This window comes from Pipistrellus hanaki, assembly GCF_964339955.1.
Source record: "Pipistrellus hanaki genome assembly, chromosome: 3".
Classification (NCBI taxonomy): Eukaryota; Metazoa; Chordata; class Mammalia; order Chiroptera; family Vespertilionidae; genus Pipistrellus; species Pipistrellus hanaki.
In genome coordinates this window covers 176,806,332-176,819,739 of record NC_140505.1, presented here as the reverse complement: position 1 = coordinate 176,819,739, position 13,408 = coordinate 176,806,332, and the positions used below count along the sequence as shown (strand labels likewise).

At 37.8% G+C, this 13,408-nt stretch overlaps 1 protein-coding gene across 1 annotated transcript in view; it reads left to right on the top strand.

Annotated features, from left to right (window-relative positions):
• Nucleotides 1–5,268, top strand: part of NUP37 (nucleoporin 37) — a 31,175-nt gene extending 25,907 nt beyond the window's left edge. Inside the window, exons 7-10 of the mRNA XM_084880085.1 lie at nt 684–865; nt 2,476–2,526; nt 4,121–4,214; nt 5,018–5,268. Of these exons, the coding sequence (XP_084736211.1) occupies nt 684–865; nt 2,476–2,526; nt 4,121–4,214; nt 5,018–5,131 (441 nt within the window). The 3' untranslated portion in view covers nt 5,132–5,268. The remainder of the gene's footprint in view (nt 1–683; nt 866–2,475; nt 2,527–4,120; nt 4,215–5,017) is intronic.
• Nucleotides 5,269–13,408: the final 8,140 nt, after the last annotated feature.

The following is a 13,408-nucleotide window of genomic DNA, read 5'->3' as shown; positions in this document are numbered from 1 at the left end:
CACCTCAGAGACAAATGTATTTGTCACAAATACATTTACTCTACAAAGCTATACCTTAAAAGTTCTGTATAATTTTTTATTTGACAGCCATCATCTCTAAATGGCATTCATTTAAAAAACACTTTTCCTGCTCTTTGGCAAATTACAGTCTAAAAACTGATGCCCATATTGCCTAGTAGCAATATTTGTTTAAAAACAAAAGTTAAATCCATGCTTGTGAGCCATAGTGTATAAACAGAAAGTATCTGATCTTATGATACTTTCTGATCTTATGATCTAGTGATAATCAATTCAAAATAGTATCTGATCTTATGATCTAGTGATAATCAATTCAAAATAGAGCTTTCTAAAATCCTAAAGGTATCATTTGGCCTTAACTCTGACTTCATTGAGTAAATGGGAGCCATTCAACAAGAGTTCTCTCATTTGCCAGTATCTTCTCTTGGGCATTACTCTGTTTTATTGTTTCATAGAATCTAAGAAGCTACCACATTTATCTTCTTAAAATTAATCCTTCAATTGTTTAGAGCCAATGCCAGTTCCTTAAGCATCCTTTGCATTTGATCCTTCATTCATAATACATACTATATGCAAATGTTTAAATTTCACTAAATGAATCTCTACCTACTTCTCAAATTTGGTGAATGAAGTTGTTGAATTTTCTTTATTTTTCTATCTTACAGCTGATGGTTGCAGAGAAGAATGGAACAATCCGATTTTATGATCTTATGTCCCAACAGGCTATTTTATCTCTTGAATCAGAACAGATTCCATTAATGTCAGCACACTGGTGTTTAAAAAACACCTTCAAAGTTGGAGCTGTTGCAGGGAATGATTGGTTAATTTGGGATATTACTCGATCCAGGTACTTTCTTAGTACATATATTGCTTACTAAAAAATCAGTCCTTGTTAATGATCCACTGAGCCATTTTTATATCGCTGGCCCTCACTGTTGAGCTAAGGCAAGTCTATTTTGAAAGGGCCAGAGCTATGGGTTTTGATAACAAAGATGGGTTTCGGTGCTTTGACTCATTTTGAGCACAACCCAGGCAGATCAATGTGAAGGAGGAAATCTTAGAGTGTTGTTTACTTACGTTGAAAAAACAAACATTGACCCTGTTGAATGATCGTGTTTTATAATGGTTCTGCATCATGCTTATGTCTTTATCATATTTTATCTATTTCAATCCGATGCTTATTTGGAATTTTGTCACAGTTTAAGTATATTAGCCATTGTGGTATTTTGTTTTGTTTTTAAATAAGTTATCTTTTTTTATTATTATTTTTGTTGTTGGTAATCCTCAACCGAGGATATTTTTCCATTGATTTTTAGGGAGAGTGGAAGAGAGACAGAAAGACAGAGAGAAACATTGATGTGAGAGAAACACATCGATTGGTTGCCTCGTGCACAAGTCCCGACCAGGGCCTGGCCAGGGAGGAGCTTACAACCACGTTATGTGCCCTTGACCAGAATCAAACCTAGGACTCTTCAGTCCACAGACCTATGCTTTAACCCCTTAGCCAAACCAGCTAGGGCTTGGCCATTGTGTTTTTTAAAAAAGAAAATACCTCCTGGCCAGTGTGGTTCAGTGGTTGACCATTGACGTATAAACCAGGAGGTCATGGTTTGATTCTGAATCAGCACACCTGCCTGTGTTGTGGGCCTGCAGGAGGCAACCAGTCTATAATTCTATCTCATCATTGATGTTTCTATTTCTTCCTCTCCCTACCTCTCTGAAATCAATAGAAATATATATATATATATATATATATATATATATATATATATATATATATATATATATTTTTTTTTTTACTGTTTGGTTTGCTTATATTAAGCAGGTAATTCCACGGATTTTTCTTTTTTTCTTTTTCTTTTCTTTCTTTTTTTTTTTTTTTTTTTTAATATATTTTATTGATTTTTTTGCAGAGAGGAAGGGAGAGAGATAAAGAGCCAGAAAGGTCAATGGGAGAGAAACATCGACCAGCCGCCTCCTGCACACTCCCCACCGGGGATGTGCCCGCAACCAACGTACATGCCCTTGACCGGAATCGAACCCGGGACTCTTCAGTCCGCAGACCGACGACGCTCTACCACTGAGCCAAACCAGTTTTGGCAGAAATATATATATATATATATATTTTTTTTTTAATATTTTATTGATTTTTTACAGAGAGGAAGGAAGAGAGATAGAGAGCTAGAAACGTCAATGAGAGAGAAACATCAACCAGCTGCCTCTTGCACCCCCCCCCCCCCCCCCCCCACCGGGGATATGCCCGCAACCAATGTACATGCCCTTGACCGGAATTGAACCCGGGACCTTTCAGTCCGCAGACCAACGCTCTACCGCTGAGCCAAACCGATTTCGGCAGAAATATATTTTTTAATTTAAAGAAAATACCTTTTAAACTGTAATTTAAGTTCTACTTAAGACCAGTACATAATTCATAAAATGCAAAATACTGTCTTTTAGTTACCCTCAAGTGAAGAGACCTGTCCACATGGATCGAGCCTGCATATTTAGGTAGTGTACCACTTTTGTTGGACTTACAATTTTAGTTTTTGAGTCTGGTTACTTTGTTAATGCAGTATCACCATCTGGAATACTTTCCCAATCTTCATCGCTCTGGGTTTATGTTTGCTTGTTTGGGGGTTGTCTTTTTTTCTCTGATAATTTTATAAATGGCTATTTTGCTTTCTTAACTAAATTTTTGCTCTTGTCTTTTTGGGTTAGGCGAGGGAGTGATTTTTCAATGTTGTTGTTTTTTAATTTTATAAGACACGTTGCCACTGTATGAATACCACCCCCACAATTTGGAGCATATGTTTCCTTATTTTTTTGTATTGATCAAGCTATAAAATTAGGTGGAACCATATTTTTGCATATTTTGTGCTAAATGAGAAAATGCTAGACACTGTCTGCAACTTGCTCTCTTTTTCTTGTTGCTTAAATTAACATTCATTCCTTGTTTTTCTTTCCTTTATGAGTAATATTCCATTGTTTAGTATCTTTATGACTCTTTCATTTTCAACTAATAGGAAAATTTACTGAGACTAAAACCAATAGAACATGTATTATATGTATATGATATCAAATCTAAGATTATAGTCAACTAAATGTAAGGATGTCATAGATTGTGAGATGCATCCTGACTTCAGAGATGTAAGTAAATAGTATATAGTACTTTAGAAGTCTGGAGAAGGCAGTGTCAGGATTGGTTTAGTAGCTCAGCAACATATCAAGAGTTCAAGCCTTTCCTTCTGCCAGCCTCCATGGCAAGGCTTTGGACTTGTTGCTTCACAATCACGAGATGACCTCCATTGCTCCAGGCATCATAGCCTCATCATTGGCCAAAGGAAGGGGAGAGGAAGAGCACTCCCTTTTCATTGGGAATGGCTATCTTTGCATGAAACCAGTTGTGTCTCATCCCTTGGGGTCGGACATGCTGACAGAAGATACTTGGAATTCAGTTAACATGGAAAAAGGTCAAAAGAGCTGTTGGACAAGCAGCCAGGTCTGCAACAAATTTCTGTTTGTTTTTTTGGTCAGAGAATCTTTTCTTTTTTTCTCATATCTTCTTTACTTATTAAAGTGTTAGGCATATTGCTGGAGCTCCATTAACATTTGTTGATTCATTCATTCATTATATTCCAATGTGTAGGATGTCTTAAATCTTAAATATTTAAATATCTAAATATTCTTAGTATTTGTATCAGCCCCAGGAATTTTAAACTTGTGAGTGTATCACTAGTTCATAACAGTTATCAATAAGAACATTAAATGTGTTTCTGTGAAATATTTTATATTTTATATCTGTCTGATACCTTTTTGATATCCCCTACCACACTGTTAGCCCTTTGGTTATAAAAAAGGAACTGCTAACCTTGTGTAACTTTAGAATGTAATAAAGTGACACACAATAAGCACTTAATAAATATTTACAGAATGAGAACATATAGTTAACTTTCTTGGAATTTTTAGTCTAATTTTAAAGCCCCACTAACAAATTCAGGATTATGAAATTATTGTTTTGTGCAACAACAAAAATAACCTGTTTTAGAAAAGTTTATGGTGGTCTGAAAAGTACTGAAATCATTTGTACCCTTTTTTTCCTTAGGTGGTCCACAATTAATGAAAATTTGTTTGCAACCACTGGTTATCCCGGCAAAATGGCAAGCCAGTTTCAAATTCATCATTTAGGACATCCTCAGGTAATGTGGAGATGTTTTGTGGCATATGGGTTTTTAATTTGCTTTTTACTTTTCCATTTATAGCCCCCAAAATCGTAATGGGTATCTAAAGATATTTATGAATGTCATCTGCTTAAATTGGAAAGAGAAGGCATTTTTTGATGTTTAAATCACTAGTGGTAATAGATATTTTGTCTATATACATATAAGGAGCATTTAATTTCTTCTGTTATATTTTATCCTTGATTTATTTTTTTTAATGCTCACCTGAGGATACTTTTTTCATTGATTTTTAGAGATAGTGGAAGGGAGAGAAGGTGATATTGGGGGAGGGAGGTGGATATCAATCTATATCAATCTATTGATGTGAGAGAGACATAGTGATCCTTTGCTTCCTACACACGCCCCAAATGGGGCTGAGGATCGAACCTGTAACCCAGGTGTGTACCTTTGACTGGGAATCAAATTTAACACCCTAAGCACTGAGTTACACTAGCCATTTAAGTATAATAATTTAAATATAATAATTTTGCTTGCTTGGTTTGGCTGTCCTTCATTTAAATATTATAATTTTGCTTGCTTGGTTTGTTCAGCCTGCAAAAATATTTGACTCTGGGTTGCACCAGTAATTCGTAGATTATTTATATTCTTCCTTCCAGTCAGCTGCAAGCAAATAATTCATATTTCACCTGTGAGGAAGCATAGTTTTTTAATTCTGCTATAAATAAAGGCAATATAGTAATGTATTTTTTTATTTCTGAAGGGTAGTTTTTACTTACTTTGATGATTTAGTAAGCTTCTTTAATTCTTCACTTATTTTATAGCCCATCCTCCTTGGTTCAGTAGTCATTGGATCTGGCCTCTCCTGGCATAGAACTCTCCCACTATGTGCAGTTGGAGGCGACCACAAGCTGTTGTTTTGGGTAACTGAAATGTGAAATCAATTTTTGTCTAGCTTGGATCCATAACTTTTGCATTTTTGGAGAATTCCTTATTTTTATATTAAATCTACTGTAAGCTCTAGAAATATCCCAGCTGTTTTGTTAAATAAAATGTTAATGGTTTGAAAAAAAAATTTTTCTACTCTGTTCTATGTGTGCGTGGCAGGGGAGGGGGTGTGGGTGTGGGTGTGGGTGTGGGTGTGTTTTAATCAACTCTTAAGAATATAATTGACTCAGAAGTTCCAGAAAAGAAATGACTAGGGAAACATAATGCTTTTGATTTTATCACAGGATTATCCAAAGTATAGCCTATCCTCTATACTTTAAATATATGCTATTTTAATTCTCAGGGACAAATATTTACAAAAGGAAAAAAGGATCTCCTTTCAGTGTTACTCTAGAAGCAGTTGAGAGAGAGAGTGTGTGGGTGTGCGCGTGCTCGTGCATGCGTGCGAGCACACCTTTATTTGCTTAGCAGTCTGTTATATGTAGGGATCTTAGGACTTTTTCAGGAATTATTAAAGTTTATTATTTAATTTAATATTAAAAAGATTAATTTCTTTAAAATGTGACCAATTATGTTACTCAACCGTTTAATATATGCACATTGCTTTTGACTATACATCTCCATATCCCTAGAACATCTCGTATATAGGATAAAGCTTACCTTGAGAAATAACATCATTTTTAACAGCGTTTGCCTGTTATGAATTTTTGCCATTCTTATAGAAATTTAAATGTTTTTGAGATGACATCTAGTGGCAGAAGAACTATATTCACCATTTCAAAATCCATTGAAGTCAATATGATGTAAGGCAGTCACCATGTTTTTGTGACACACTATGATGTAATCAGAAGAGTGTACGTTTGGGGTTTGGCCTTCAGTTATTATGGAATTAAATGAATTCCTACAAACTCTGCATACCTGTGAGATGAAGCTTCATTTCATCCTATAAAATAGAGACAGGAATCAGTATCTCATGAAGTTACTGTGAGGATTGAGTAAAGGTGAATAAAAATACTTATAATTAATTTCAGAGATGTATAGTTCTCTTTTTTGAGGCATTAAGTTTATTTTAATTAATGCTAATAAATATTTTTACTCACGTTCTCTATTTATATGATTTCTTATATTTTTACTTATGTTCTCTATTTATATGATTTCTTATGAAATCAAGATAATTATCTTTTGATAGGGAAAAGTTACAGGTATTTTAAAAATTTCAATATAGTTTTGTAATCATGTAGATATTTGGTATGAACTGTTATATGCTTTAAAGTGTAGATGAAAAATTACATAGCATATCAATTTGCATGTCAGTTATTTAATACTGTAAAATATTACCCAATAATAGAAATAGTTTTATTTATCCCTTATAAGCAACTTTTGAACTTACAAAGGAAAATGTGAATTTTCACATGTCTCTGTGATGGGACAGAGAGCCTTAAAAGCATCAAGACAGGACAAAAATTTCATAAGAATTTGTCATTTCAGAATATTTAACAAAAATAAGGAATACATCCTGAAATTATAAATGGGACGAGTGTAGTTGAAAATTGTCTTATACTTAGAAAAAGTGACTTAGAAATTGAGTGGGTTGTTTTTAGGGATGGAGATTAAAGAGGTAAGTATGTTGGACCTGGTATCTGGGATGTGGATTCTTCAGAATAAGGGCTTACCCAAATATAAACATCGTCTGATGAAATTTCCAGTAGGACTACTCTTTGCTAGGGGAAAGGTAAGTCATAGTGGTCGTGTAAATACAGTTATGTCAAAGAGAGGCAGGCAGTGTTCCGTTTGTAAATTAATACGGTGCTGTGAGAAACGAGAGGAATGCCTTTACAGCCAGGTTCCAGAAATGGTATACATTTTACCTACTAAGGACAGAACTGGAACCTTTTTAAAAAAGAAAACATCTTACATATAGGGTATTGCAACCATTTTCCAGTTTCAAATTTGTTGTTAAACACTAGTATATATTGTACAATTCTTTAAATGGTATAATGATATTCTTTTCCAACTTAGTAAACTTTGTTCTTAGTAAAATGTGTTTAAATTAGACTAAGGCAGGAAGAAATGTATCACTTGGAATTAGCTATTGGTCATAATGTCTAATTCCTGATAAATAACAAGAGCCGTGTGTGTGTGTGTGTGTGTGTGTGTGTGTGTGTGTCCCACTTAATTTTAGTTTTTCCATGTTTATCAATACGTCTAAGATGGTTTTTCTCTTATTGAAACTCAGTTTTTCTCAGGATTGCTTCACTTACATTGTGAAAAGAAAAAACAAAAGTTGTTCTTGTGTCCTAAAGTTTGTATTATTTAGGACTGTTGAAGCAAAAGTCAGGATATCACAAATCTCCAAGATGTTAGAACTAAATCCTACACTGTCAGAATGATGGAATCATAGCGCCTTTTTATTTTTATGATTTGGCTTATTCATTGTGGATATTTCAGTGTCTCTCCTGTGCCAAAACACAAAATTGCATACCCATGCACTCCAATTTGTTCCTTACTTTGGTAATTTGCAACTGCATAATGACACTGACTTAGAAATGTTCCTGTTACTGTTTTAAATCTCACGTCAGTGGGGAAGAAATCGAGATCTGGTTTGCACATTTGTGTCTGGCTCTTTGTCATTGTCCAAAGTCTGACATTATCCCAGAAATGCTGATTGGGAAGTTATGAGACAGTACTGTGCCCAAAACTAATTTCTGAGGAGAGAAATAGTATTTGGTCCAGATTCCATGTTTTTCTGTAGCTCAAAAAAGTGAAACTCAGTTTAACCCAACTTTATGCCATACCAGTACTGACCTTAGTTCTGAACCCAAGTAAGATTTACAAAGTAAAATGACCGCTCTGATGGTCCATTTCCACATATTCCTCTTAGGCGGCTGGTCAAGTCCTCAGCAGCGGCATTCCGTTCCAGCATATCGTTATCAAGCTGTCAGTGTGCTCAGCAACAGGGACAGAGAGAACACGCTGTTTCTTTAATCTAACACCTGGCTCATTCAAAAACATTTCTTTTAACAGGCCTTGGAAAAGGTTTTCAAAACAACTAATGTGCATTTATAATTATACATTTAAAGAAATATGCCCTTTAAGACATAGGTCCTTTTGTTGTTATTAACATAACTTGAAATGTGTAGCAACCATTTGTTAACTAACTAATCGCAGTAACACAACAAAATAATTAGGATATCAGCTTTGAGGATCTCATTTCACAGAAGAGAAAAGGAATACACATTGGATGACATATCCATTACTCAGTCTCAACATAACCAACTTCTTTTGCGTCATGCATGGACACAGACTTTATGGGAAATACAAAAGCACTAAATCTTTCTGTCCTTTTCAGCTGTTCTTTGAACTACCTTAGTGAAAACAGTTGTGGCCCTAATGTAGGACGAAGTTACATTTGCCGGAAATTTCCCTGGATCAGCTTATTTCTGTTTAACTTCTGTCTTTGTTATATAGCTATTTGCCTTCTCCACTAATTTTTAAAGAATACGCTACTTAGGGGCTTATCTATATACACTGAGTAGCCAGGTTATTATGATCTCTGAACACTGAATGGCTGGAACGACTGAATGACCAGTCCTATGACATGCACTGCAGGAGGCCAACTGGCCCAATCAGGGCCCCAATCCGCCGTTCTCAACCTATCACAACCCCTCCCCCTGGTTAGCCCTGCCCCATTCGGCCCCCCTACCCCAATCAGGGTGGGGCCTGCTGGCCAACCTCTCATGGCCTCTCTCCACATCAGGCCCAGCCCCACCCCATGAACAAATCCATGCACCAGGACTCTAGTATAAACATAAAATTCATTTGAACAGTGGTTAAAGGGGAGGCCACCAGGTTTCTCAGCCTTTGCAAGCAATTTGAGAAACCCAATAGATTTAAAGATATATGAAATAATCATTTCTACCAACCGCATTTTTTGTGCTATACTGAGTTGAGTACCTATTTCCTTCCTTTGTGATAAAAGGCAATGAATGTTGCTGGTCTCTTTGTTTCTAATGATGGTGAAACACAAAACTTTGATCTTTTTTTTTATAAACACAGCTGTTTGTCCCATCGCTGAGCCAAATCCAGACAAGATTAGACTGTGGTTGAAATTAAGGTTTATCTCTGCAACCATCTCTTATAAGAGCTTTCTAATACTGTTTCAGGAAATCTCTATTTTTGAGACAGTGTATAAAGGAAATAGGCCCAGATGACTAACCCCTAAAGTAAGCCAGAGGCAACTAGTGATAAATTATGCCATTGAGATAAGGAAGATAGGCTGTCTAAACAGCTTAGCTCATTTGGGCTTATTTTTACTTAGACTGTAACTGTAAGAAATGACTTTCTTCATTAACATTTAAGATTAAACCAGACCAATATCATTTATTTTTAAAGAACTTTCTACATCTTTTCTTAATGTAATGTTTCCTTGCTAATTGCTAGTTCTTTCTTCCACTAGTACTAACAAAAACTGGGTATTTGTTTATTACAAATAGATTTTATTGTAATCCTTTATAATAAAGAGGTAATATGCAAATTGACCCTCAACATCCTCTCACAAGGTGACTACCCCATGTGGTCAAAGATGGCCGGCAGGGGAGGGTAGTTGTGGGCAATTAGATCAGCAGGGGAGGGCAGTTGGGAGGAGAACAGGCCTGCAGAGGAGAACAGTTGGGGGGGGAGGGGAGGAGAGAGAAACAGTCTGCTGGGGAAGGCAGGTGGGGGGGTCCAGGCTGCAGGGGAGGGAAATTGCGGGGGACCAGGCTGCTGAGGAGGGCAGTTGGGGGAGACAGGCCTTTAGGGGAGGGAAGTTGGGGGGGACTAGATCTGCAGGTTAGGACAGTTGGAGGCAACTGGGCCTGCAGTGGAGGGCAGTTGGGGGCGACTGGGCCTGCAGGGGAAGGCAATTGGGGCAACCAGGCTAGGAGGGGAGGACAGTTAGACATCAGTCAGGCTGGCAGGGGAGTGTGTAGGGGGTGTTCAGGCTAGCAGACAGAAGCAGTTAGGGGCAATCAGGCAGGTAGGCGAGTGGTTGGGAGCCAGCAGTCCCAGAATGTGAAAGGGATGTCCGACGGCTGGTTTAGGATTGGGCCTAAACCGGCAGTCAGATATCACCCAAGGGGTCCCTGATTGGAGAGGGTGTAGGCTGGGCTGAGGGACACACACATCCAAGTGCACAAATTTCATGTGCCAGGCCTCTAGTTATTGTACAATAGCTCACTTTGGTTTCTAGTCTATAAAGAAACATTCTTTTCATTAATATTTAGACTCTCTAGAATCTTACTTTGCCAAATGTTCTGTAGGGCTGGTTCTCCTGAACGTTGGACACTGGAGCTTCAAGCTGTCTTGTGAATGTCTAACAATGCCTCTCTCCCCAAAGAGCCTGTACCAAGGAGAACATTCCTCTTTGAAATCCGGAATTCTAGTGAGATTTCCCTGGTGCCTGACTGTGACCCAAGTCTAGGACCTGGTGCTATATACAGCTGCATCAAAGATCTTACCCCACAAATACTTTAACCCCCAAGACCATGGAGCCATTTTGCAATTCTTTCACTTTGATATATTCCTTTCCCCATCATTCCACTCCACCTGCCACAATAAGATGTGTTCACATGTGTATATGATCTTTACAAGACCCTATGTCATTGCTTCCAACATATTGAGGGAAAATAACTAGGAGAATGTGGAATTATTGCAAAGGGTTCTCAATATTATACACATCTTACCACTACCAAAATCCTCTTTTTCCTTTGAAGCCACGATTTCCTGGAGTCCTGAGATAATATAGCCAGCTCCAAAATCCAACTTCCCTACATGATCCTAGCAGACATTGACATCAGACATCCTGCCAAGTCCCTCTTTCTCCTCCCAAGCACCATTACCTGGAAGGAAGAATGAATCTACCAGAGAACCCTTTCCTCCAATTCAGAGAGAGTGGATTTTGAAGATCTCATTCACAAATCTTGAGAGGGTTAAAAAGTCCTCAGATATATAAGGTGTGCCTGTCATCTGAGTATCTGTTGTCTGACCCCAGGATTGGCTCTGGAGTTCAAGATGAAAGCCAGAATCTGTTAACCATTCCTAGCTATGTGACAGAAGAGGAAAGGCTTTCTAAGGCAGGAGGAATGGTAGGAAAACTAATAGAACCTAGCCTGGAAAATAAGAGGACATGAAATACTCTTTGAATTAAAAATTGGGGCTTTTAGAGATGGGTTTCCCAATATTGTTCACCATTTCCATTTAATGTTCCCATTTTAAATCCCCAACAATGTATGTGTTTGCTCAGTGAATATTAAATATCCAACCACAATCATCTAGGGATCCTCAAATTTTTTTTTTTTTTTCTATGAAGGGCTTCTGGAAAATATTGTGAGCCACTTTCCTAGACTGACTGGCTCACACCTCCTGGCACTTTTTTTTTAAAGGGTAATAGCAAAGGTTCTAACATGATCATTTTGGACTCTAGAAACAAGGCTGCAGGACCAAATGTTGATGTTGAACTTCCAAAGTAGTGTTAAGTGATTTTATGTGGTTGTGATTCAAAAAAACCTGACCGCTTTAAGAAGTCCAGGTGCTGAGTCATTTACTGAAATAAGCCAGAGGAGGTTAATTAGAAGCAGCTGATAGTGGCATCATTTGCGGCAAATTATTTTTTAATATATGAGAGGGTTATTCTGTGCATAGTGCTATAGAGCATATAAACTTAAGCAAAGACTCATGACAAACCTACCTCATTAATATCTACACCAATGGGGGACAAATCTGACATTGTGAATTCAAGATAAAATAACTTGGCTCTATTAAATGACAATGGTTACTTCTAATAAGAGTGACTGTGACATTTTTTCCTCCTATACCAGTAGTCAGCAAACTCATTAGTCAACAGACCCAAATTTCAACAGTACAACGATTGAAATTTCTTTTGAGAGCCAAATTTTTAAAACTTAAACTTCTTCTAATGCCACTTCTTCAAAATAGACTCGCCCAGGCTGTAGTATCTCGTGGAAGAGCCACACTCAAGGGGCCAAAGAGCCGCATGTGGCTCGCGAGCCGCAGTTTGCCAACCACGGTCCTATACTTTTTCTTTACTCTGTTTTCTATGATAGGTATTTCACTTGCATAATAAATCCTTAACTTAAAAATAGGCAGCTACTCACTAGCACAGCTGTATAATGTTGTTGGGGAATTTAAAGAAATTACAAAGAAGTTGGCAATACCACATGGTCACAACAAGATAAAGGTAGCGTGTACAAGGTATCAAATGAGTAGTGAAAGCAAGGCTTGGTATGATAATTAAAAGAGAATGGCATCATCTAAGGCAGGAAAGTTAAGACTCTTGGATTTCTTGGGGCATCAGTTCTGAAGGGAGGGTGGAGTCTTTCAGGGGTTACTAAAACAGGTTTGATGGAGAGTCTGGATGGGGAATGATTAGTTCTCCCAAATGCCCTCTGCCTCTTTCATAGCCAGGCAGTTACTTCTCCCTTGTGCTCACCTCTTGGGAAACTGAATTGAGATCCTAGACTCAGGAGAGAGGTACCTTACTGAACTCATTACCTGGAAGTCTACATATGCAAGGTGAGTGTTATGTGTCTTCTTAGATTTTGCATTTGTTTTTTAAGCACCCATTCATTACAGGTCTCATTACATTGACTATTAGAGGCTCGGTGCATGAATTCATGCACCAGTGGGGTCCCTTGGCCTGGCCTGCAGGATTGGGCTGGAACAGGTTCTCTGACATCCCTAGAGGGGTCCCAGGTTGGGAGAGGGTGCAGACCAGGATGGGGAGGGACAGCAGGAGGCCTCCAGGGTGTGTCTGGCCCATCTCGTTCAATCCAGATCAGCCAGACCCCGCAGCTAGCTAACCTACTAGTGGGAGCAGTGAACATCATAGTGAGCAGTTGAATGGCCTTTAACATATCATTAACATATTACACTTTGTTTGGTTGAATAAACAACTGGATACTTAGCATATTAGGATTTTATTTTATAGGATATTTATTTTCTGTATTCTTTTTTAAATCTGTTTTTATTGATTTCAGGGATGAAGGGAGAGTGAGAGAGAGAAACATCAATGATGAAAAGCATCAAGTGGCTCTCTCCTGCACGCCTCCTACTGGGATGGACCCTGCAACCCAGGCCTGAGCCCTTGACCAGAATCAAACCAGGACCCCTCAACCCGCAGGCGGACACTCTATCCCTTGAACCAAACCAGTTAGGGCTATTTTCTATAATTTTGAAGCTCTGACATTTGTGGCTAACTGATGCCTAAA